Source organism: Gasterosteus aculeatus, chromosome 20 (assembly GCF_964276395.1).
Source record: "Gasterosteus aculeatus chromosome 20, fGasAcu3.hap1.1, whole genome shotgun sequence".
In the NCBI taxonomy this organism is placed as follows: Eukaryota; Metazoa; Chordata; class Actinopteri; order Perciformes; family Gasterosteidae; genus Gasterosteus; species Gasterosteus aculeatus.
The window spans coordinates 16245776-16269075 of record NC_135707.1 but is presented as its reverse complement, the minus strand read 5'-3'; the positions used below and the strand labels follow the sequence as shown (position 1 = coordinate 16269075).

General features: G+C 47.7%; 1 protein-coding gene across 1 annotated transcript; it reads left to right on the top strand.

The window, feature by feature from the left end:
• Positions 1-298: 298 nt before the first annotated feature.
• On the top strand, positions 299-21884 carry eif3ea (eukaryotic translation initiation factor 3, subunit E, a). The gene is made up of 13 exons (XM_040165470.2): positions 299-512; positions 1909-2026; positions 2259-2376; positions 3816-3858; positions 4745-4849; positions 9067-9192; positions 9441-9565; positions 12176-12302; positions 12559-12660; positions 15437-15546; positions 19752-19854; positions 20527-20661; positions 21675-21884. Exons 1-13 carry the CDS (start codon positions 423-425, stop codon positions 21708-21710), a joined length of 1338 nt encoding a protein of 445 aa, XP_040021404.1. The 5' UTR covers positions 299-422; the 3' UTR covers positions 21711-21884.
• Positions 21885-23300: the final 1416 nt, after the last annotated feature.

Sequence of the window (23300 nt, the reverse complement as noted above, 5' to 3'; positions counted from 1 at the left end):
AGGAAAGCCTATGTTTTCAAATTCAACAAAAGATTCACTTGAAGTCCTTCTTGTAAATGAAATGTTGTACTGTATCAACACCACAAAGAAATTATTGAAACATTCACAAGCCACAGTTGTGTGTCCAAAAAAAATCAATCCACCACTAGAACCAGAGTGTAATAGAATAATAATAATGATAGTAACTTTTTAATAATAGCAACATAACAGTTTAAGCATATCAGAAATACATTGATCGAAAGAGGGAAGTTCATAATTAAACAAATAAATGAAAAAACGTTTTAAAATGTTTCCGTCTATCTATGTGTTGTAGATAAAAAAGGAGGTTATTTCTCATTGAAGACACTGAGCATGTCGCTGATTGGTCAGTCCCTCTCTACGCAACCGCATCTCACTTCCGCTTTCCTTTCCCCGGAGCAAAGATGGCGGAATACGACCTCACTACCAAAATTGCTCACTTTTTAGACCGTCATCTCGTTTTTCCTCTGCTGGAGTTCCTATCGGTCAAAGAGGTATGACATTTATAAACGTGTATACGTTTCATTACATTTTCTCGTTGTTTTCAAGAAAATATTTTCAGTTTTCGAGCAGTTTTCGAGGCTTTGTGCGTTAAGGAGATGGTCACATTTTCTGTAGCTGTTGAGCTGACACATTCAACCGGAGTGGAGCCGGATATATAGCTGCGTGCCTTCAAAATAAAAGAAATCCTAGAAATTCTATTCCCCATCACTTTGACAAACGGAAAACTGTTGATGAGAACAGAACAAAATACGTACATATATACGTGTCAGCGATTAGATCAACGCATGCTTTTGTAACACAATTGTATACGTAGGGATAATACTGTTATGTTACTCCTCTTATTACCACACCTAGTTTTTTTAATCGAAACATAGAATACCGGAAGTCATGCTTTAATTTTCTTTAACTTTACAGTGGATGAGCAGGCCACGCGCTGTTTCAGATCCAGATGGTCGCAGGGCAGCGCCTTACCTTAACTAGTAGCGCCTGTTCTACACATTATCTGGTTATAACGATTCCCAGTTGTTTACTGCTGCCTTTCAGATATGTTATCGCTCTACACGTCTGCTCAAAAGGCGCCAAGTAGCGCATATACTGGGAGATGAAGCAGTCGCACCCGAGCTATAACGTGCTATGCTAACCCTTTGTAGCGTTAGCTGGAAACGGTTCCCGTTGCAATAATCAAACAGCATTCTGGGATGCTGCTGATTTTAGGCCCCTGCGCTGACTCTGAATATAACGTTTTATATAGAGCACGTCATCAGTGATGTTAACATGGCCAGCAGATAACATGTTAAAGTAATCCTAGCTAGCAAACCTTAAACGTTAGGTCGATTTAAACATGAACTATTTCCCATGTGGATTACTGTCTCATTTGTTAGGCTGGGATAGGAGTGACGTCATTCTTACCTCCAGTTTAATATTGTTTTAGTGAACTGGTGTGCCCATTAGCCATTAACGTTAAGCCATTCTTCTCTGCAGAAGCTATGGTGGGAAAAGATAAAAGTACAATAACTAAAGTAAAAATATATTATAATTGTATAAATGACCATTTGACAAACTTATTTCAGTGGAATTACCAACTCACCTGGTCAATTTAACGTTATTTTAAGAAAGTCTGAGTCAAGTATTATGTCGGATTCCCACTGGGAATCAATTAATAATCACTGTAAGAGGTTATTTCAAGGGAATGTTCTTTGCTTTGCTTGTTCATAAACAAAACTTAGCCTGCACATGATTTAATCCTCCATTGAAAGACAATAAGTCAATTTATAATTGCACCTCACCGCTGCTTGTCTCGGGGGTTCTTTGCCCTCTTCACCAGAGCCTCCTGGTCAAATAATAACATTGTACAAAAACCAACACTTCTGTTTTGTGCTGTTTTAGATCTACAATGAACAGGAACTTCTTCATGGAAAACTGGATCTCCTCAGTGAGACAAACATGGTGGACTTCGCCATGGATGTGTACAGAAGCCTTTATTCCGAGAAAGAAATCCCCCACAGTAAGTGCTCACGCCGGGTGGATACACACCTCATCCCCATTCACACACCCCCAATAAATACCACAAATATAACCAAGGACCATATTAATGTTGCTTGATCGTAAACGGGCAGCACACCGCTTGCTGCAGTCCGAATCGATTCAGCAGTGAACTTTCGTAGTTCCTGGATCACGATCGTGTTGGTTTACGGTGTTGTTGTGGCTCATGGCTTTCTTCTCCCTCCCCGTATCAGCTCTAAGGGAGAAGAGGACGGAGGTGGTGGCCCAGCTGAAGCAGCTGCAGTCCGAGACCGAGCCCATTGTGAAGATGTTCGAGGACCCAGAGACCACAAGGCAGATGCAGTCCACTAGGTAACGGCAGAACATTAGTATAATATCTATTTTCTCATTATAGGGCCTCAGTGAGGTTGTTAAATGTATTTCGGGTCTCACTTGCCCTGATTCTGGGATAAGTAAAAGCGGTTATTAGAAACAGTAGAGTCCATGGCACCGCGTTCTGAATGGGGGGGGAGCATTATTTCAAGATTTTTGTGAGAGAAGTCAACAAATCCAGACGTAAAAAGTAACAGAAATAAGATGTTGTGGTTGACTTTATTAAGACCGTTTTGTCATACACAGTGATTAAAATAGTTTGGTCACATTCAGTCTTCATCCTTCCCTGTTTTTTTGGGGGGTTTCTTGGCAAGAGAGTGTCCAGTTAATCAAAAGCATTTTCATATTTCCTCAGTTTATACTGTTTATGTTGTATTGTTTATTTAAGGCACAGCTTTGTAGGAACTGTTATGTGAGAGTTCAACGTTGACTTAGCACATGTCTGTGCTATCGTTAGCTTGCTGTCAGGCTGAAGGAAGGAGGAAATAGTCCGTTTTGGACGAGGGCTCGTATGCCTGTTTTAAGTTAAGCATCTATTTTTTCTTTCTTCAAACCATCGGATTTGTAGAACAATGAGGAAACTCATCTGGGGTCAATGAAGAAAACTCTGAAGCCAACGAACATGCAAAAGTTTTATTCCATCATTATGAGCTAAATTCTGCTCGACGCAGTTGCTTGTTTTTAACATTATTTCTGCATTAGAGGATCATCCAGTGTTGGAAAAGGAATGATTTAATATTCCGATCCCTATGCCCTGTCTGCGAGGGTTTCTCCATGCACATCCACAAAGCATTTTACTGGGTAATAGAACCTAATGGTCTAAGTACTTTTATTGAACAGTTTAGCTAAATGGCCTCTATGCCTTAGCAGGCTTTATTTGGACAACTACTGGGGCCAGAAACCGAGGCCCAGCTACCATAGTTATTCATGTTATTACCATATATATCTACAATCTGGCATTATAAGACACACTCATGTTCTCATTTGTTTGGACTTGTTAAAACAATGGGAAACATGTTGCCGATGGCGCCTTGACCGTTGCCACTTATCGGAGCTCAGCAGCCGACTCATCTGAATCTCGTAGCAAGTGGAAAGTGAAATATAAGATATATATATATATGTGTGTGTGTGTGTGTGTTTTTTTTCACTTGCTGAAGCTGTAAAAGTGAGATTCACGTAACAATAAACACATCACACACTATAAAAAAGAACATGGAAGCAGACACAGAAGTTACTTCAAGGCTGTGCAGAGGAGCGAGTAGCACCTTTCCTCACCAGACATCACTTAGATGTCTTCTGGATGGTCGTCATTCACGTACCGCTGAGACCAGAGGTGGAGAAAATGTGCCTGAATGGGACTGAGCGCCATGATGTCAGCCAAACGGCTTCTAACCGTCCTCCTTTTGTTTCTCCCGCAGAGACGGACGAATGCTCTTTGACTACTTGGCCGAAAAGCATAACGTAAGTTGGGCTGATCTGCTGACACCTCTCTCCTTCTCTGCGCTTCCCATGGCTCTCGGGTGAACCCGCGGTTGTTTTAGGGGCGAAGTGGGATGGGCCGGCCGAGCAGGGAAATGCACAGCGGCTACTTCCCAAAAAGAAAAATCCCGTAACTCATTTTCGGAGGGGGGGTTTGTACGGCTAGCACAAATTCTGCGGACATTTACATTCTGTTGTGGCCTGTTAAGAATAAACACTCGGGACCGTGGACAGAGCCGCAAGAATGCCGGAGGCGCTATATTTACCGGGATGTTTGGGCTCCTCGCCCTCCCCTGCCATTGCGCCCCACCCACTCCGGTATCCCGCTGACACGCTCGCTGTTCTCATTGCACCGCCACACAGCTCCAGTTCTACTGGGGTCGGTGCTCAGTGCCGCGAGGTACCGGGGCAGTTAAACACAGGAAGACGAGCAGGCCTGAAAAGGATAGCCGTCCATACATTTAAATGTATTTCGTTTGATGTCGTTCGTGCCATCGCTTCTTGGCTGCGCGTTCCCAAAAGTGAAATATTGTGGGGAGATTGCGTTACGACTACAAATAAATATGAAAAATTGGAGGTGTAATTTGGTTTACAATGGCTCGAAATGTATCCGATGCAACCCAGATGTTTGAGAAGTAATGATGAGGATGACTCGCCCTAACCCACAAAACATATTTATGACACAGTACGCTGTATATAAATTAGAATTATATGCATGACACAATACTCAGGGATTTCCTTCAGCGCCACAGCTGCACGACATTACGGAGCCGGCCCAATATTTGTTTTCAAAATATGTATGGTTCAGATTCTACCTGACAACAGTCTCTCTGTTTGTGATACTGATACTCTCGTCTTCCCTTTGAAGTTCCGTCAGGAGTACTTGGACACGCTGTACAGATACGCCAAGTTCCAGTACGAGTGCGGCAACTACTCCGGAGCGGCAGAGTACCTCTACTTCTTCCGCGTCTTGGTGAGTTTTTCCCAACGCCGGCCGTTCGTGGAGCGAGGATGTTGATGCTGATAACGCCTCGCCTCCCTTAACCGAGTGACGGTGCCGTCCCCCCCGGCCCCATTTATATACTGGCTCCAGGCATCTCCATGACATATTAAAGATTGAACATCACATTATGTTTAATTCCTCATACGGCCCGAGGCGTAGGAGGAGAACACTTAGAAGTAATTGAATATGAAAAGGTGACGTCGTTTTGCCTGTTCAATTCCTCGCACGTCTTTGGTATTTCTGTGAGGTGGGGGGGGGGGGGGGGGGGGGGGTCCAAGACTTGAGGAGGCTCTTTTACTGGGCCAAGTGACCGGACTGCATAATCTGTCTGTAGTGTGCTTCAGCAGACAGCTTATTGATTGGAGTGCTGTGGCCAGCGAGTCCCTAGTCACGACGTCTTGAGTCTACGCTGGGCTTAAGTTATGCAAGGCTTCTCTTCGCGAGCACCCAGAGCTCCACGCGCCGCTTAGCGGGGCGGTTCTCAGGGATGCCGCGCACGCGTGTCCCATCATGGGGTGATTTCTTTGCAGAACTAAAAAGGATACAATCCAAAGAATTGTGTCGTGTGTACAATATTGATGCAAAAGCACATCATTGTAGTCAGTGGTCTTCGTCTATAAACCAAGATCTTTTGCCAGGGTTCTGGCCGTTGTGGCTTAACGTGAACTAGGAAGCTGATAAAGGAGGTGCAGCTCCGGAAAAGCATGTTAAAATGAGGTGATGTCGGTTATTGGACCGATCATTGGTTACTCAGGTGTTACAAGACTTAAAACATCTCACAGCGGCCGTGAGAAATAAAGAGTTTTGCCACATTTGGATATAGTGGTGCTTTAATTGTGTAAAAGGTGGCCCTTATTTTCTTAATGGTTCTAGTTTGTTAAATGTGTGTGAATTTGAACTGTTAAGTCCGGTACAGAAAATGTGAAATGAATATGAGCAAAGAGCAGAGACCTGACGGTTCGCGCTACGTGTCTGCAGCGCCTTTTGTCTGGAGGTCACACAAGAAACCGGCTGTAATGAAGATTCAGGACGTCGACTGACACCTTCTGAATCACCGGCTCCACAACAGGTGTCGAGCTCCTGTTTTATCAACTGAATTGTCATTATGTTGAAGTACATCATTTTTATCTGGGGAGAATTGTCAAAAACAATCGCAACGGCTCCACAAGTTTGGGCCATAAATTGACCCCCCCTGGACTTTTTCACACGTTGCGCATCTCGGCCGTCGAGTTGGACGCTGTGCGGCGTCCACGTGGTCTGAACTACACGGCGGCTCCGTATCCAAGGTGGTTCTCTCGTTAGCTCCAGCGCCTGGCGGGCGTCAGTTGTTGCCTTCGCTTTCTCCCCCCCAAGGTCACACGTAGGCCATCCTTAAGCGCCCAGCTAACCCCTTGTTTACTTAGATTACTGTTCCAGTTGTAATAACACCACATTTCCAGCCCAAATTCAGCTCCCCTTTGACTCCTTCGATGTTATCTTGCATCAAGTGTTTGTTAATTCAGCCCAACCGAGCGTCCCGTAATAACCAGTGGAACCAGCCCGCATGGCCAGCGGTTTCCAGGCGTCACTCACTCGTCCTCCCGCTTTTGTTTGCCTTTGGGTACGGCATTTAGCTCTGTGGTCAAAAACCTGCCTTTCGGTACGGCATTTAGCTCCGCGGTTTGAAAACCCTTCGCTCGGGCCAAAACCAGCCCCCGAAAAAAAAGGGCGGGCGAGCGTCGGCTCAACATGTGGTCCGCTCATGACAGCGGGCTTTTGTTCCTGTCCTAATTGGCATCTGATGCCGCGTCGCCTCTCGTCTCCGGGACGGCGCTGACTCCGGATGCTCGTGCACGTCCTCACGGACTTGGCAGCGGCTGCGAGCGGTGATGAGACCCGCCCGCCGCAAACAACCCTCTTAACCCGAAGCAGTCGGGCACTTCATTTGATGGCTTTTTGTCGCTGATCTGCTCGAGTCTGGAGAAGGAAGAGCAACATCCGAGCCGGCATGACAGATAATTCAGCCAAGCTTTCCGACTGCAAGGGAACGGGTCCCACTGTTCCGACAACTCACTCTGAATAAACCCAACTTGCTCTAGTTGTTGCATGCGGTTTAAAATTCAACATTGATTTATTTTCACCCCTTAATTGTTACACCCTGAAACTACATCCCTGTTGCTCACTCCTGACAATGCAAAGAGCTTTTTTTAGATGTTAAAGAGTTAGAAATGGATTTCATTAGCGTGAGTCTGTGTGCCTCCCCCTTCTCCTCCCCTCTTTCTGGTGTTCTGTGGACCTCCCATCCTCACAGGCCCCTTGTCTGTCGCTCCCTCCCCCGCATGGGAGAGGTGAGGCTCCATAAAGCCCGCTAACGTGGGAAAGCCAGTCAATTAAACGAAGGAAGCCAGCCTTGCAAAATCCATTCCTCAGGTCTGGTTACAGTTCGGCACCGTCGAAAAGAGCAACTTATTCATATCATCACTTAATGCAGGGATTGAATGTTAAGAATAAAGATTAAGTATCCCGACGGATCCCCAGCACAGTCAATTTATTGTTGCTGGTCAGTCAGCGAAAATGTGCCCATTTCACAAACCAATGGAAACTTAAGGTAACTGCTGGAAAAACCCAGGTACTGAAACTTTTCTAGCGTGGCCACTTGTGTGTGTGTGTGTGTGTGTGTGCGCGCGTAAAGTTGCCATAATGACCTAAAGGTCAGCCCAACGTAGCAGGCAGGGACTTCCAAGAAAGGAGGGAAGAAATAACAAACAAAACACTTTTGCTGACCTTTTCATACTGGCAGTGGAGCAAATGTTTTTTTCTCTCTCTGCTACAATGATGATCTCTCTCGGGATTTCTCCACTTAAATAAAAAAAATAAAAAAACATTCATAATGGGATCTACTTCTACATTAAAAACCACCGGGTGAATGGGCTTATTCTGTTCTCCTTTTAGGGGCAATACTACGGGAGATCTCCTAAATAAATCTTATCATCATCAGATTAACCGCTATTTGCATACTAAAATAAAAAAAAAGAAATTCCTCTCCATCCATAACCAATTTGGGACATTCCAGCTGAAACCTTTTTTTTTTTGTTGGTGTCTCCTCCACTTGTACGCCTGTCGTGTCTCACAGCCCTCTCGGGGGGGTTGAGGGGTTAGGATCTGTGTTTCTCTGCCCCCCCCCCGACTTCCTGCTTGACTCATGTCACTGCGTCTGGTGTTCGGTGTTATCGTGAACTACTGTGGCGCAGAGTTTCCCAGGAGCCCCGGGGTGTGTGTGCCGCGTCCTCGTGATCCATTCGCAACCTGTGCCTCATTACCTGATCCTTTCTTTTTGTTTGTCTTTCAGTCTCTTCTGGAAATCGGAAGCAGTAGCTTGTGACATTTTTCTTTTTGGGAGTGATTAGTCTTTTAATCAGTCTGCTACTCCGGTGGGCGGCGGTGGGGCATCAACTTTAAAGCAAACCGCACATTATCTTAATCTTAGGTGGGAGAGGGTCATTGTTTCAACAACCAACATTATGCATGCAAGTAAAAGCGTATCATCAGGAGGTTGTCCTGGGTTTGTTGCAGGTTTTACTACCAGTCCTGTGTGAGTCCGCTCCACCAATCTAATGTTTGTTGTTTGGGTTTTTCAGGTGTGGAATGTTGATATCTTTTTGATTTTTGTTGGTGTTAAATACTCCATATATAATATGGAATAGCTGGTATATTCTTACTGCAAACCGGACAAATGGCCTTTGCAGATGCTTGCTGTAAACAAGGGCATCTACTAGCCTGCGATGCGGCTATTCCAGGTCCTTCTTTACTGATCCGCCATTAGTTTGGAGGAACCACAGCATTTCTCTCTGAAGCAAACTCAACTTCGACCAAAGTGTTCTTAGTTCTACCAAACTATTCAAAACGACATGCTCCAAATGTGTCTTTGCTTAATGTCGTAATCTAGCAAACCATCTCTATGGTCACCTGGCAAAGTGCAGCAAATTTGGTTTTATTTCAAGCTAAACAGTCTTTCATGATCCATGTCTCTTTTGCTGTCAAAAATTGAATCTGTTCATCCAGTACAAATAATAGCAGTGGCCCGGTCTCCCCCCGTGTGTGTGTGTGTGTGTGCGTGTGTGCGTGTGCCAAACCGCTGTAGGGACGGCGTTGTTCAGTGTGTTGCCGTGTGCGTCCGCTTTTAACTGCTCACCGTGCCTGTTCCCAAGGTCCCAGCTACCGACAGGAATGCCCTGAACTCTCTGTGGGGAAAGCTGGCCTCCGAGATCCTGATGCAGAACTGGGAGGCAGCCATGGAGGACCTCACCCGCCTGAGAGAGACTATCGATAACAACGTAAATGCCCCACTGCTATGAATTTGATACCACATTTAGAGTCCCTTACACGGCCTCTCGTATCGATGTTTCACTTTCACACACTCGTCTGACTACTTAAGAACTTTGATATGAGTATGAAGTGGCTGTATGTTCGATGCTTGTTTTCCATTTATGAAACAGCACTTACATTTTCTTACCCGTCATCTATTTTTCACCTCCCTCTCTTTCGTCTCCCCCTCCTTTTCTTTTGTCTTTGTCCCGTTCAGTCCGTCACCTCCCCTCTCCAGGCCCTTCAGCAGAGGACATGGCTCATTCACTGGTCCCTCTTTGTCTTCTTTAACCACCCCAAGGGCAGAGACAACATCATTGAGCTCTTCCTGTACCAGCCGCAGTAAGTAGCGTTCATGTCATCGTTTAGTTTCTTGCTTTGACATCCAGGAAGTTGCAAAACATTGAAGAGAATACCTGAAAGCAGTTGTAAAGATAAAAGCAAAGGGCAACAGGAAGGGCAAAGGTCTGTAGTTCGGTGGAGCCTCGTGTCTGTCGGCCCATCGCGGTGCAGTGAAAGGCCGAGCAGAGACCCAGCTTGAACTCGAGCATAACAAAATGGTCACACGTGGGGTTCTTCTTTACAGAGCCAAGCTGTCATCGATGGCGACCGCATTTTCGTAAATACCGTCGGCCAAGATTTAATATATTGGCGTCCTGCAAACCCGACGTCAGATTACAAACTTTTGTCTGTTTGGGTGCAGATGAAAGCATCCAGCGAGAGAACACACAGCGTGTGTGTCGTAGTGATGTCACGCCCCGGGACATCACTACGATGACGAGTCCAACCGTCCAGCGTACGTTGAGTGGGTGCCAGTGGAAATTTATAATTGAGTAAAAGGACCTGGTACCAACAATTTTTAAAAATAAGAGCTTTGAACGGTGCCTGCTGCCGGTCCTGGGCGTCTAGTGTGGGCATGGACATACATAATAGACGCTTCCGTCAGGGTTACGGAGGATCCAGACAATTTGACTCAACTGAACCTTCAAATCCAGAGGAAGTCTGTATATATTGTCTTTGCCCAAAACCTTCCACATTATAATCGACAGATTCTCTATAGCAGCTTTTGCTGCTCTATTGTGACCATTTGTATGCATGTTTCTGCTTAATGAAGAATGTGAGTGGTTTTGATGTTGCAAACCTTTGAGGCATATTGATTTGTATTGAGTGGTACTACATCATAAACGGAGTTGTGATGATTCTGAGAAAAGGGGATTTTTAGAACATGATTTTGAGAGAAAACATTTGCTCTCCTGACGCATCTCTGGTTCTGGGTTCTTCTCCACGAACTTCGTATTCTTAAAGTGGTTTCAGAAGTGTGTGTTTTTGTGTGGTCTGTTTACTCTCCCAGTTAAGAACAAGGCCATGTGCATCGCAGATTGGAAACTTTATACACTGCGTTAAAATTTGCACACCGCCTATGTTGATGTCGTTGCCCCCCCGCCCCCGTTCTGATTGCAGGCTTGTATAATTGTACAGATGATTGGCCTCCGCATACGGCCTAGCAGGGGACCACAACACAGCGCACCCAAATGTCTGGCTCCCTGAACTTGACTTAGTTTTTAATTTTATTGTGGATGATTAAGGAGGCCTGCCCAACAATTACCCCTGAGCAGCTCACCCAAACATCTGTGTGGACAAACTGAGGTAGTTTTGTGTGCTTTGCAGTTTCACAGTGGAGAAACCTCATGTTTTCCCCGCTGAGGCTTGGCTCTCGTTTCCCCTCCTCTGACGGTCAGTACTTCCTTTGGCTGAAGCCGGCGACCAGCGGCTGTTCTTCAGCTCCACATTTGACCTCCCCAACCCTCGCAGTCAGCAGATCCAGGTCCAAATTCATGTATGGACCGCACTGACTTTGGGGGGGGCAGGGGGGGTGCCCGGTGACGGAGTATGTTGCAGGTGCAAACTGGGCAAATATAGCACGAGTCACTTGATTGTCTAGTATCAGTACTTCACTTTTCCAGATGAGCTGTGAAACGGGTCCCCGTTACCGTGTCCTGCTTCCATGTTCTCCCACCGTCCCCGTCGGACAGAGGGAATCTGAACTAGTGCTTGATGTTTTGTTTTTGGGCTGCGTGCCTCAGTAGCATCCTCAACAAACCAGAGCAGCAGCACTACTGAAAAGAGGGGAGAAAAAAAAGATGAAATCCCCTAAGTGGAGTTGGGTGAACGCTTGCTATCGGACCCCCCCCCCCCCCCCCCCGCCCAGAGTGAGTAGGTGTAAGTTAATCAGGAACACAGTAGGAAAGCAACTACAAAGGGCAGAGGGAGAGCCGACATCACCACTGCCACGGGTCCCCTGTCCCTTTAATGGTTCCAGCTAATTAAGCTGCTCTTTCCCTGAACACCATGTGCTCCTCTGGCTTTCGGCTGCTGAGGACCTGAAGGGGCCCGCTGCACTTCCTCTTTTCAGATTGAGTTTTGGTCAATTTGGGGTGCACTGGAGGTAAAAGTTCAAAGATAGACATTTAGAAACCAATAAGGAGTTTTGGTTTTACATTTAATGTTGATTGACAGGGAAAGTTTGTGTGTGTGTGTGTGTGTGTGTGTGTGTGCGTGTGCACAAGCAGACTTGTCTCCAGAGTTGGGATTAGAATGCGCCTGTAACAGCGTCCCGTCTCTTGTGCTCAGCCCTCAGCCAGTTGACCTGTGGTTCAAACATCAGTCCCTGATGGATTGGGTTTCAGCTCCTGGGCTGGTCCCTGCTCACTGATCTATATCTTCTTGCCGTGGTTTCCTTTTCCACCTCCCTCTCATAGGACACTAATGAAAGAGATGGCTTAATGCTTGGTCCCACGTGCAGGAGTCAGGGTCCTGTTCGGACATTTATCTGTTCTAAATGCCAGGAGGCCGATGGGAAGCCAAACTGTTCCGTTATGTGTCCTCTGCAAAGATCACGTCCTCACTCACATCGGCACGATAAATGATCATCTTTATCCTCCCTCGTTCCAGATACCTCAACGCCATCCAGACGATGTGCCCGCACATCTTGCGCTACCTGACCACAGCGATCATTACAAACAAGGATGTCCGCAAGCGTCGGCAGGTCCTGAAGGACTTGGTGAAGGTCATCCAGCAGGTAACGCACCGCTTTTGTGTCGGCTCCCCTCTGTGTTTACAAAGGTCAAAGGCCGCTTACTGACCACGTCCCCCAATGGCTCCGCTAACACTTCTTTCCCTGCTCAGGCCGTTTGTGTCCAGATGTATTTTATACATTGTATTATACTCAACATTGGCGTCCTCACAAACACTTAAGCTAAGCGACCTAATCATCGTATTGATGTGTTGTAGCACGTGGATTGATTTTCATTGTATTCCAATTCATTTTTTTCCAGGAATCTTACACCTACAAGGATCCAATCACCGAGTTTGTGGAGTGCCTGTACGTGAACTTTGACTTCGACAGTGCTCAGAAGAAACTCCGGGAGTGTGAGTCGGTGAGTAAACCCCCTTCCGTGACCTCGCCAAAATACATTTTGACCTTTTGTTCTCCCACCGTTCCCAAAAAAAGTGTTTGGTTCGTGGTTTGTTGTGCCTCTCCGTGACCAAACCGAGGTCTTCTGAGGACCTTTTGATTCACAGGTCAGACTCCTGATCTTTTGGTCCCGCGTGGTAGTAAACATCGTTGGTCATCATGCGATCCCTGTCTGACCTGTCTGACTTGTTCCGATCCCACTGCAGATATAGAGGTCTCGGCGTGACTCAGGCTGCAGTCAGATTTTACTACGGCCTGTAATTGACCCATCAGCCTGGTAGTTAACAGTAAAAGCTTTATAAGCAGAAGTCTCTGCGGAGGCGTCCAGACACTCGCTTTGCCCTTTTAGAGCATTTATTTCAATTCCAGTTTGTAATGGCTGCATGTAAGAAGTGGTTCTTGATGTGGGAATCGAATGAGTCAACCATAAAACTCCTCTGAGTGTTTACTACTTTGCCGATCACTCGCTGATCAATTTGATTGGATCAGTTACTGTGGCCTCAAATGAGGAAGTTCATGTGATAAACTTGCAAATCAATTGATTGTATTTAACAATCTGCTTGTTATTGTAGCAGCAAAGCACTACAGTACGGACCGTCAGGGACACCAACGTGTGTGTGTGTGTGTGTGTGTGTGTGTGTGTGTGTGTGTGTGTGTGTGTGTGTGTGTGTGTGTGTGTGTGTGTGTGTGTGTGTGTGTGTGTGTGTGTGTGTGTGTGTGTGTGTGTGTGTTTGCCGCGCGCAGAGAGCAGTGCAAAATTGATAACATAACCTTTGAGACTTTCTTTGTCTTGGACGGGTGCCTTTTTGGGGGCCAAGGAGCCCCTCCAATATAATAGTAGGGGAAACGCTGAACTATTTGCCGAATTCAAATCTAGTGACGTGAAGTCACCGCAGAAGCCTCGTGCGCACCCTTCAGTTCCCCCTACAGGTAAACTGTTAGCATCCATCCAGGGTTTGAAATGTCGACAGAAAGCAGAAATGTTCCTATTTATTATTATATTATTTATTATTTATATTAGTCAGATTCAGGAGAGTAAACCGTAACGAGTTCTAGAGAGGGAGCAGGTGTTGTCCTATATTCGTATTTTTGTAACTTGATCACGTAGTTCATCCTCTTGAGTACTCGCTGTAATTGGGTTTCCCCAACGGACTTGAATGTTTGGAAGGTAGGTTATTTGGCCCCCTTTTTCATCTTTTTCCTCTTGACGATAAACCTTCAAAATGAAAAACATCTGGCACGATCAAATGGCTCCTTCCCAGGAGTAAATATGTAGAAATCATGTCAGCGGTCTACTGGCGGTTCCGTTTCGTTTTAACTTATTTAATCTAATCCAAAGAGTCTTTGACTTCCTGAATCACCATTTAACAAATGAGGAGGCTAAAATAAAACTCACTGGGGATAATTGGTTTAAAATCTGTTTGTAGTCGGGGAAAAATTCAAAGCATGAGAAACATTAGATTCCTCCTGTGCAAAGGCCCCCGGGGGCCCATCTCTAAATGACGACAGGTGCCATCAACAATAATAAAGTAAGAGTCCTAATTCCGCTGTGACGGGACACGCCCTCGATCAGCGTCCCTGTTGGACGCGTCTTCAGAGTTATTCCAGGCGCCTCTTAGCGCGTCAGTCTTATCGCAGCGCGTCCAGCCGGCACAGAAGACCCCCGCTGACCTCGTTCAGGTCGAGCGAGGTGGGTGGTTCCACAAACAATAACCGGCACCTTCATGGTCCTGGTTGAAGTCGGCAATGCTGGGGCCCAGGGAGCCCCTCCCAATATCGCGTCGTTTGCGGTGGGCTCTCGTCTTGATGAACAGTCCAAGACATCAACAGTGATGCACCAATTTTGACCCTGTCCTGTCTTGGAGTTCAGCGTATTGTGGGTAACGGTTTGAGACAAGTGCTTTCAAATGGGTTTAGCTTGGTTTAAATGGTCCTTGGCTGAGCAGGTTTTTCCCTTTTTGTGTATTTCCCACCACCCAAATGTGGAACCGCTGTCAGATGTTGGATGCTTGCATGTGCAAGATTGCAATGTAGAGGTCTACCTACAGCCGGGCGCTCAGGCCGCAGCATTGAAGGGCTCTTCAAGCCCCTTTTCACAACTTGTTTGAGCTTTGTGGTCTGAATCCCAGATAACAGTGATTAGGGCACTTAAGTGTTCAAAGTTTATCAGCCTTAGATAAGTGTTGTCGTAGCCCAAATGGGCATTGCCCAATCCGATAGCGCCATGTAGTTGGGATTCATCTGAGCAGAACTCTGGGCAGATAGCGGCTGCCCGAGCAAACAAAGAGCGGCTACATCTCCCAGCGCCTTTGAAGACGGAGGCCTGCGATGTGGGACGGCCCTCGGCGGAGAGTTGGAATGCGGTGAGAAAGGGGAGCGTTTCACACGAGCCGTGCGTCCGGGGCCACAGCTGGGTCACGGGCAGTTGCAGCCGAAGAATTGGCCACATGCAGCGGCGTCGAAGGCTGCGTTTCTCACCACAACAAGCCACAGGCGGTGCAAGGCGCAGACGGGCAAAAAGACCCGCTCTATCGGGTTTGTTCACGCAATTGAAAAGGGCACGAATGCCCACAGACGGACTGATTGACAGTTGTAGTTGCATCTCCAACCAACCAATTTATTTATTTGTTTCCCCGTCTACTCAAACCTCAAACAGCTGTCAGAGCGGCTTTGAGGCGGACCTGTAACCTCTGCATAGTATTCTCGCTGCCCTCACCCAACGCACTCTTGTCTCCTAGGTTCTGGTCAACGACTTCTTCCTGGTCGCTTGCCTGGAGGACTTCATCGAGAACGCCCGCCTCTTCATCTTTGAGACCTTCTGCCGAATCCACCAGTGCATCAGCATCAGGTGAGTCCCGCGCTGCCGACGCACGTCTCTCTAAGACAGACAGGAAGTAAGAGCACGGGCTGTGTGACGAGTGGAGTCTTGCCTTGTGAGATACGTGTTTATTGCCCCGTCCACTCGGCCAGCGTTGACCCCACACATCTTTAAGGGGATTAACTATTGTGAGGTTTAACTGCTTTCAGGTCTCCACAGGTTGCTCCACTTCTAAGACCACCTGCCCGGGGGCCAATGCGTGGAGCGCTTTCTCCCGGGGAGAGGTCGGGGTTTGGGCGGCTTTAGACGTTCCCAGCTGCTGGGAAAGGCACAACTATCGCCTCCCTTTCTTTGGGTAAACGGGGGTCGAAGGGTTTCGCACGTCTCCCGTTGACTCAAGTTTGCTTATATCATTGACAATGGACGCTCTCCATGTCAAACTATTGTCAATACTAATTACAGCATGCGGGGGGAGAAACGAAAAGGATGATGGTAATCATCCACTGTGAAGAGACATTATAGGATTTGTCCGTTTCTTGACATCAATTTCCGAGAGCGACAACGATAACGACACTCACCGTCCCGACCATTGATCTCCATCTCTGTATCTCGGTGCCACATCCAATGTCTTGACACCAAGTAACGCAGGCGTTTGTTCTTGGCTCATCTGCAGTACAGATTCCCCACTTCACAGTTCACAGTCACGCTCCACGAGCGCGTGATGCTGATTGGGAAGCGGGACGGGATTACCGGTGTTCACGCGGATGTGACGCCATCGACGGCGACACGGAGGTCTGTAGTCAAGGTTGAACCGAGCAACATGATCGGGCCGTGTCCAAATCTCAAGTTGCAGATTGTCTGGAATTGATTAAGACTCCGGGTTCTTTTTGGCAGACTTACTGCAATTGGATCCATTTACTTGTTAAGGACCACAAAAGTTTGTAGTAGCACAGAAACAGGAAGTCGAACAGAGATGTTCCTACTTTTTACCGTTTCTTTGTTTCTTTCTTGAGGTTTTTGAAGGACAAACGCACAATTACGGGCAGTTCTTCTGGATTTTCTGTTTTTATTTTTGGTGGCGTTATGACGCTGGACAGAGCGGTGTCTATTTTTAAAGTCATTAGTCTTCTACCCAGAAGCCCTCTGCGCCCAAGCGTGGACTCCAATGATTTTGATGGCTGTTTTTAATGAGGATATTTTTACAGGCCGTTGGCCGTGATGGTTTCACAGATCTTTAGTTTGCCTTTTGCCCTCGGCGTGGGACACAAAAGTAGACCAGAAGTTGGCGTAATTAAGTTATTTTATGCAGTAACGGCTTATGTAGAATGTACTGTAGGCAGTAGAACTGTGATTCCACGCACGCACGCATTGGTCTAGACTCCTCAGTGTCCCGAGTGTGTTTCCAATTTACCCCCCTTTAGCACCCCTTCCACGTTTGTCCGATGTACGTATCCAATGGCGACGACCCTGCTTTGACCTCCAGTGCACACTTGTCCCTTGACATTGTGAGTAAAGGCTTGAGACACGTGATCATTTGGACAGTTTTTCCACCGAAAACTCCGAAAAAAAGTTTCTTTACACAGAGTTCACTGTTGGTTGGAGGCAGTGTCTTGTGTGTTTGGATGCTCCACTCAGGATCTTTCCACCTCACAATTTAGTCATTAGAAAGACCACGCGATCATTTTCGGTTTTTCCCGAAAAATCAATTTGAACCCCAAGTTGAAGGCGAGGTTTCCCTAAAGGGCTCGGAGTGTCTCAAAACAAGACCCTCACATGCTAGCGTTTATAACAGGGCACTCATTGTAGGCCAGCAATGTTAAAGCGGGGGGGGGGCTTCTTTTGACAGGGATCCTCCTCTAACAGTTAGATCCCAACGCCCTGACCCCTCTCCTCAAGTGTGAGCTTGAGACCCTAAAGGAGTCGAAGGCTCAGGAGCCACAGAGAGCAAGGGGTCGAAGCGAAAGTGATCCCCCCCCCCACCTCCCCCCCTCGAGGAACAGAATCGTGGTTGTGTAAAATAAAACCAGCCGTGGAGGCCGTCTGCCTGGCTTAAAGGCCACAGGATGTCAATATTGTGGGTTGTAGAAGTCCGCCCCCCCCACCCCCCCCTCTTGTCACCCCCCTCCCACTAGGGTTGAGGTAACCGGCCCACACCTCTCACAGACAATGCGATAAAGCGCCCCTCCGTTCTTCCGGTGCAGAAAACATTGCCAGACTTTCTTTTATGAATTGAATTAGAGGACCCGGGCTGGTACGGGCCGCGGCCCTGGTGCCTTCTCGTTGGGCGTTCGACTGAGGGGGAGGGGTTCCTGTGTTGTGCTGCGCCAATCATGTTTTATGAAGGGTCAGGGGTCGCCTCCACTCGCCCGGCGAGGAAACCAGACCGTGTTTGTTTCGATCATCACATGTGACCTGGACTTGACTGACATGCGCCCCCACTTTACTGAATTGACAAACAAAACACCCAGAACCCCGACGCAGCAATCACTTAATCACGCGGGCAAACCAGGGACCGCTGACAGACCTCTCTGGATTACTTGATTGTTAGGTCAATAAGGGAGGGGTGTCCTCTCAGCGAGTGACTATTGTTTTTGTAGCTCTGCACTGTTGAAGAGCAATAAACGGTTGACATATGAACATACGAATGACATATATATATATATATATATCAGCATATTTTCCTGATGCTTCTAGCAGCCGGGGTTTGACTGTGTCGTTGATTCGGCTCTGTGGGAGTATTTGATGCAGTAGTTTAGGCTGTTTCGGATGGCGTCATATGTATAAATCTTTAGTTAATTGAGCCAGTAACCGTTGGTAAATGTACTGTTTACTCTCCATTAGCAACATTTAGGCTGAAGTCCGTGACGTGTTTCTGTGATGGCAGGCATGTGTTATCCATCACGACCTAAACCCGCGTCACAAGACGGACTACACTTGTCGGGCTCCCTCTAATGATCCGTAGGAGCAATTTTATGCCCCCCCCCCCCTCGCCGCCCCCACCCCCAACCCACCCGTTCTGATGACCTGAATCAACCCACGACTCAACATCACACACGGTGCTTCTCCACCTCCGCATCCACGGCCTGCTGGATGCCGTCCCCTGCAGAGCAAAGACCTGCTCGGTTCACTGTGCTGAGCGAACGCCCCCCCCCAATATACCAGCCGTCATGGGTTAGAAAGTGGTAGTCTTTGTGAGACATTATCACAAATCCCAAGGATTACTTTCCACCCAAAGCATGTTGTAAGACATGGTCCGTGTTTGCAGGGCCATGGTGGGACAAGTGGGGGGGGGGGGGGGCAGATTCCTGCTTTAGTCTCACAAGATGTGATGAATGGAACAGGAAGTGATCATTAGTCGAGTGAACTCTATTATTATAGGCCTTATAACTCCTTTATGACAAATTTGGTACTACACCAGTATTTCATTAAGTGTCTGTAAAATAGTGGGGGGGTTCAGCAGAGGGAGGGGTCTCTTGCTTTTGAGATGAGAGGTATGGTTGCGTTGGTAATAGAGGGCAATGCACAGAGGGTCGGTGTAGTATTTATTGGGGCCCTTATATGAAATGCGGTCGGCGTGGAGGGTGGTGGGGGTCAGACAGGAGGAAGGGGGCAGGAAGCGTGGGGTCTGGGGGGGAGAATCGAGTGAGGATCTAGTTATTTTGAAAGCCACAAGGAAAGCCAGCTGCAGTGGGCAGAGCTGTGGATCAAAGCCCCCTTCTGCTGTGACGCATCCAGGTCGAGCTGTAATAAAGCGCGGGCCGCTTCACCCCCCTAGAGGACAGTCGCTCCATGGCCATCGTGTCAGCAGCCAGGTGGGGGGGGAGCGTGTGAGATAAAGGCTAAGTTAGTAAGTCGTACACCTCCCTGCTGCGTTTTATAGCAAATAATGACTCGTCGTCCATGGTGACGCAGAGCACTGCTTGCCTGAACACTTTGAGACAGCAGCCCAGTTACGTAGGTAGAGATAGGTAGTCTACTAGTACTCTGCAGTAGTCATTTCACTTTGTGTGGGGTGGTTTATTTGCTTTTGCTTTAATGCTTGTGTCAGCATGCTGAAGCATTACATCTTAGTTAAGCGTGTTCGCACAGCTGAGGCTGACTAGTTTCGAGTATCTGACGTAAACCAGAAGTTCTGGTGTTTACTTCCTTTTATTCCTTTTCATATTCGGTGTTTCGACCCTTTTGGCAGCCGTATGTGCAGGTCAGAGTGTCACGTCTCTCCGTTTCCTCCACAGCATGCTGGCGGACAAACTGAACATGACCCCCGAGGACGCCGAGAGATGGATCGTCAATCTCATCCGCAACGCCAGGCTGGACGCAAAGATTGACTCCAAGCTGGTGAGCCCTTCCTGCTTCCTTCTCAGCCAGTGTCCTTGGTACTTGACTAATTTATCCCACACGGTGGCACATACGGCCCTTCTTAGACGCACCTCCTCTGAGGCTTCAGTGGGTTAAGAGACATTGAGACATTATTTCTGTGCTGGTTTTGTAATTGAAAGGAACTCTGTAAGGACATTGTATCCATAATGGGTCGACGGTGGCGCACGGAGTAGATCGGCTGCGCTAGCAACCGCACGGTTGGCGGTTCGAGCCCCGGCTGCTCCATGTCCCATGTCAAAGTCCCTGAGCAAGACACCTAACCCCTAGTTGCCCCCCCTAAGGGCAAAAATGTAAAAGCCATGGGTTAAAAATGCAATGTAGGACGCTTTGGGTAAGAGCGTCAGCTAGATGACCTGTAATGTAATAATGTCTCACCCTTTTGGGGTCCTCTTTGTGAGGCTCTGAACCTGCCTTTTTTGCCATAGACATCACAACATTTGTCTGTAATCGGCAAATCATAGCTCAGTCCTCCACAATGACATAGAATTATCTGCATGGCCTACAGTAGACGTGAACGGGACCTGAGCAGCCTTCTGGTTGGTGTTTCTAGGATGGCGTGTCTGCAAGGCTGACCGTGATTGGCTGATGGGTCGTTGATCAACTCTTGTCTGTTTTTGCCCGTGTTCCCAGGGTCATGTGGTGATGGGGAACAACGCCATATCACCTTACCAGCAGGTGATCGAGAAGACCAAGAGCCTCTCGTTCCGCAGCCAAATGTTGGCCATGAACATTGAGAAGAAGCAGGCCCAGAGCACCAAGACCGAGGCAAGTGAAGCACTTACTGTACAAATAAAGAAAGGCACACTCAACCCCCCCCCCCCCCCCCCCCAGGTGGTGGTCGACAGCGACCAGCCGTCCCTTAGCCCATGAGATCGCTCGAGGGTCAGCATGAAAAAAAGCGAAGGGCAGTTCAAAGTGTCCGACAGAACAAGGCCAAAGAATGTTGATGACCAACCATCCACAAACGCTCTCTTTACACGAAATAAGCCAGTAAGAGCAAGTTTAAGAGCGCTGCCGCTTTCATCCCACCATTGCCCTTCAAAGGCCTAATGACAAGGTAGATTCCAAACAACCATAAACTGATGCCTGAGCGCTGTGACTCAGCCCGGCGAGGTAAATAAGGTGGACCCTCACACTAGCTTCATGGTGAACATCACTTAGAGCCCGGAGTTCCCTGCACTTAGGACCTGCTGCAGATGTCTGGCTCGGGGTCCAGTCATCCCATTTAAGTGTGTTTTTGATGTTGACCGTGTGTGTGTTTTTAGTGGTATGTTGACTTTTCAAGCACTCCCAACGACACACACAGTCCCGAGCACACGAGCTGCAAGCCGAGCGGGGGGGCCCGAGGCCACCGAGTCGCAGCAGACGCGTTAAATCCAACGAGTGGCCGTCTTTAGATGTGTTCATTTACCTCCTTCTCTATTGTTTGCATATCTGCGACAGAAGTGCTGCCATAACCCCCCCACCCCCCCTCCCCCCTCATTAAGGGGATTTTGTAATTAGACAAAAGAGGCTGCAAACCACTGGCAGAGCACCATTACATCCTGCTGTCCTCAAGGCTACAAATCACTTACATATAGTGAACATTTACTGCCTGCCATCTGGGACGGCGGCTTCGGGTCCCTGTCAGCCCCTCACAGCTAAACGTCACCACTTAACTGCTTGCATATGTGCCTCCCTTTTTCCCCCCATTTACCACAGCCAAAGTGACTTTTGATCGGCCTCCGTGATCTAGAAATGGTCTAATTCCTTGTTCGCTCCACGCTTTCTCTTTGCAGACACCCAACTGGGCCGGTCAGGACTCTGGATTTTAGCCACACAACAGGACGGATCCGCCCCAGTCATCGAGTCACAGCTTCTTTCTTTTCATTTCTTTTGTTTTTTTTGGTTCTCCCCCCCCCCCCCCCCCCCCACACTTGTATCTCAAGCACAGTGCCGTTTTTGCACTTTGTCATCACCAGTTCAATAAAAGTGACCAACGAAACCGTCCCCCCCCCCTCCGCCCCATGTTTGCCTTATTTGTGGACATCGCAAAAAGGCGGTCGAGGTTCTCCGCGTCGGTAACAGTCGATGACGTTTTAATGTGCGCGTCCAGCTGAGGTTGCGGCGTGCGATGCGGCTCATGCGTGCGCCCTGGTGATAAATGGCTGTTTAGTCTGTTGCTTTTATGGCGGGGGGAGGGAGGGGGGGGGGGCAGGCGGAGGTGATGTGCCGAAAGCCGCGGTCACACACTCTGCCAGTCATCCTCCCAGTCTGAGAGCACGAGAGAGCCGTAAAGAACCACGAGCCAGACGGACACAATCCTTTAGAATGCCCCCCCCCCCCCCTGACCAGCGCTCCTCTGGGCTTCAGACCTTCTCATGACTCAGTGCTGCTCACAGACGGGCGGCCATTCCTTCACTTGCCTTTTTCCATATAATTTAATTTAAATGAGGATTAGTACTTAGAAATACACCTGTTTCATTGGGCTCATCACTAAAGGAGGCCACGTATCAGACGATATCACAGAGTGAAGTGAATTCTCTCTCAACTCTTTTGGAAAACAGGAGCCAGCAGACTACCAGACACTTCATTACTGGTGGCCTTAAAAGGAGTACAAAAAAAGGGTGTCAATTTGGGGAATCTAACATTTCTTGATTAAAAAGTATAAATCTCTGACATGGCTCGCATCCATCCATCCATCTTCAAAGCCGCCTCGCCTCTTCATACAGGGTCGCGGGGGGGGGGGGGGTCTGCAGTCACTGCCAGCTAACATGGGGCGAGAGACGGGGTCCAGCCAATCGCAGGACATCGCTCACAGCTTCAGTCAATTACGACTCTAAAGTTTAAGTTCAGAAAAAAGCACACCAGGAGTTGGCAGTGCGGCGCTTGAATTAACAATCTTATTAGAGTGCCGTCCGTGTCAAACGTGTTTTTGCCTCTTTAAGGATTCGGTCCCCGCCTACCCGTACTGAGCGGAGTGTGAGGATTGATTATCGTAAGCTGCGTATCCACCAAGAGGTTTCGACTCTTCGCAGAACTAAAGGTTTTCTTTGGCCCTGGAGAAGGACGAAGGTGGTCACCAGTCTGCAGCCACGCCAAAGAAAGACACACATATAACATGATGCTCTCGGGGGGTTTGATTAATTAGCGACCTAAACGTTCATGTCCTTTCATAAAGTAGATTTACAATAGCCAAAAAAAACAATCCCAACTTGAAGTCCATGTAATATTTTTTTCCAAAGCTTTTGGCAATGCGTATGATCTTCTTCAACAGATGGAGATTTACTGGAGAGGCCTCATAAATGTAAATGTAAAAGTGTCAATATTGGTTTTCCGCTTCACGCTCCACAGTAGTTACTAAATGTGCCCTTTTTAGTGTGAGACGCAGGCAGATCCATCGAGCCAATAAAAGTGTGCTGTAA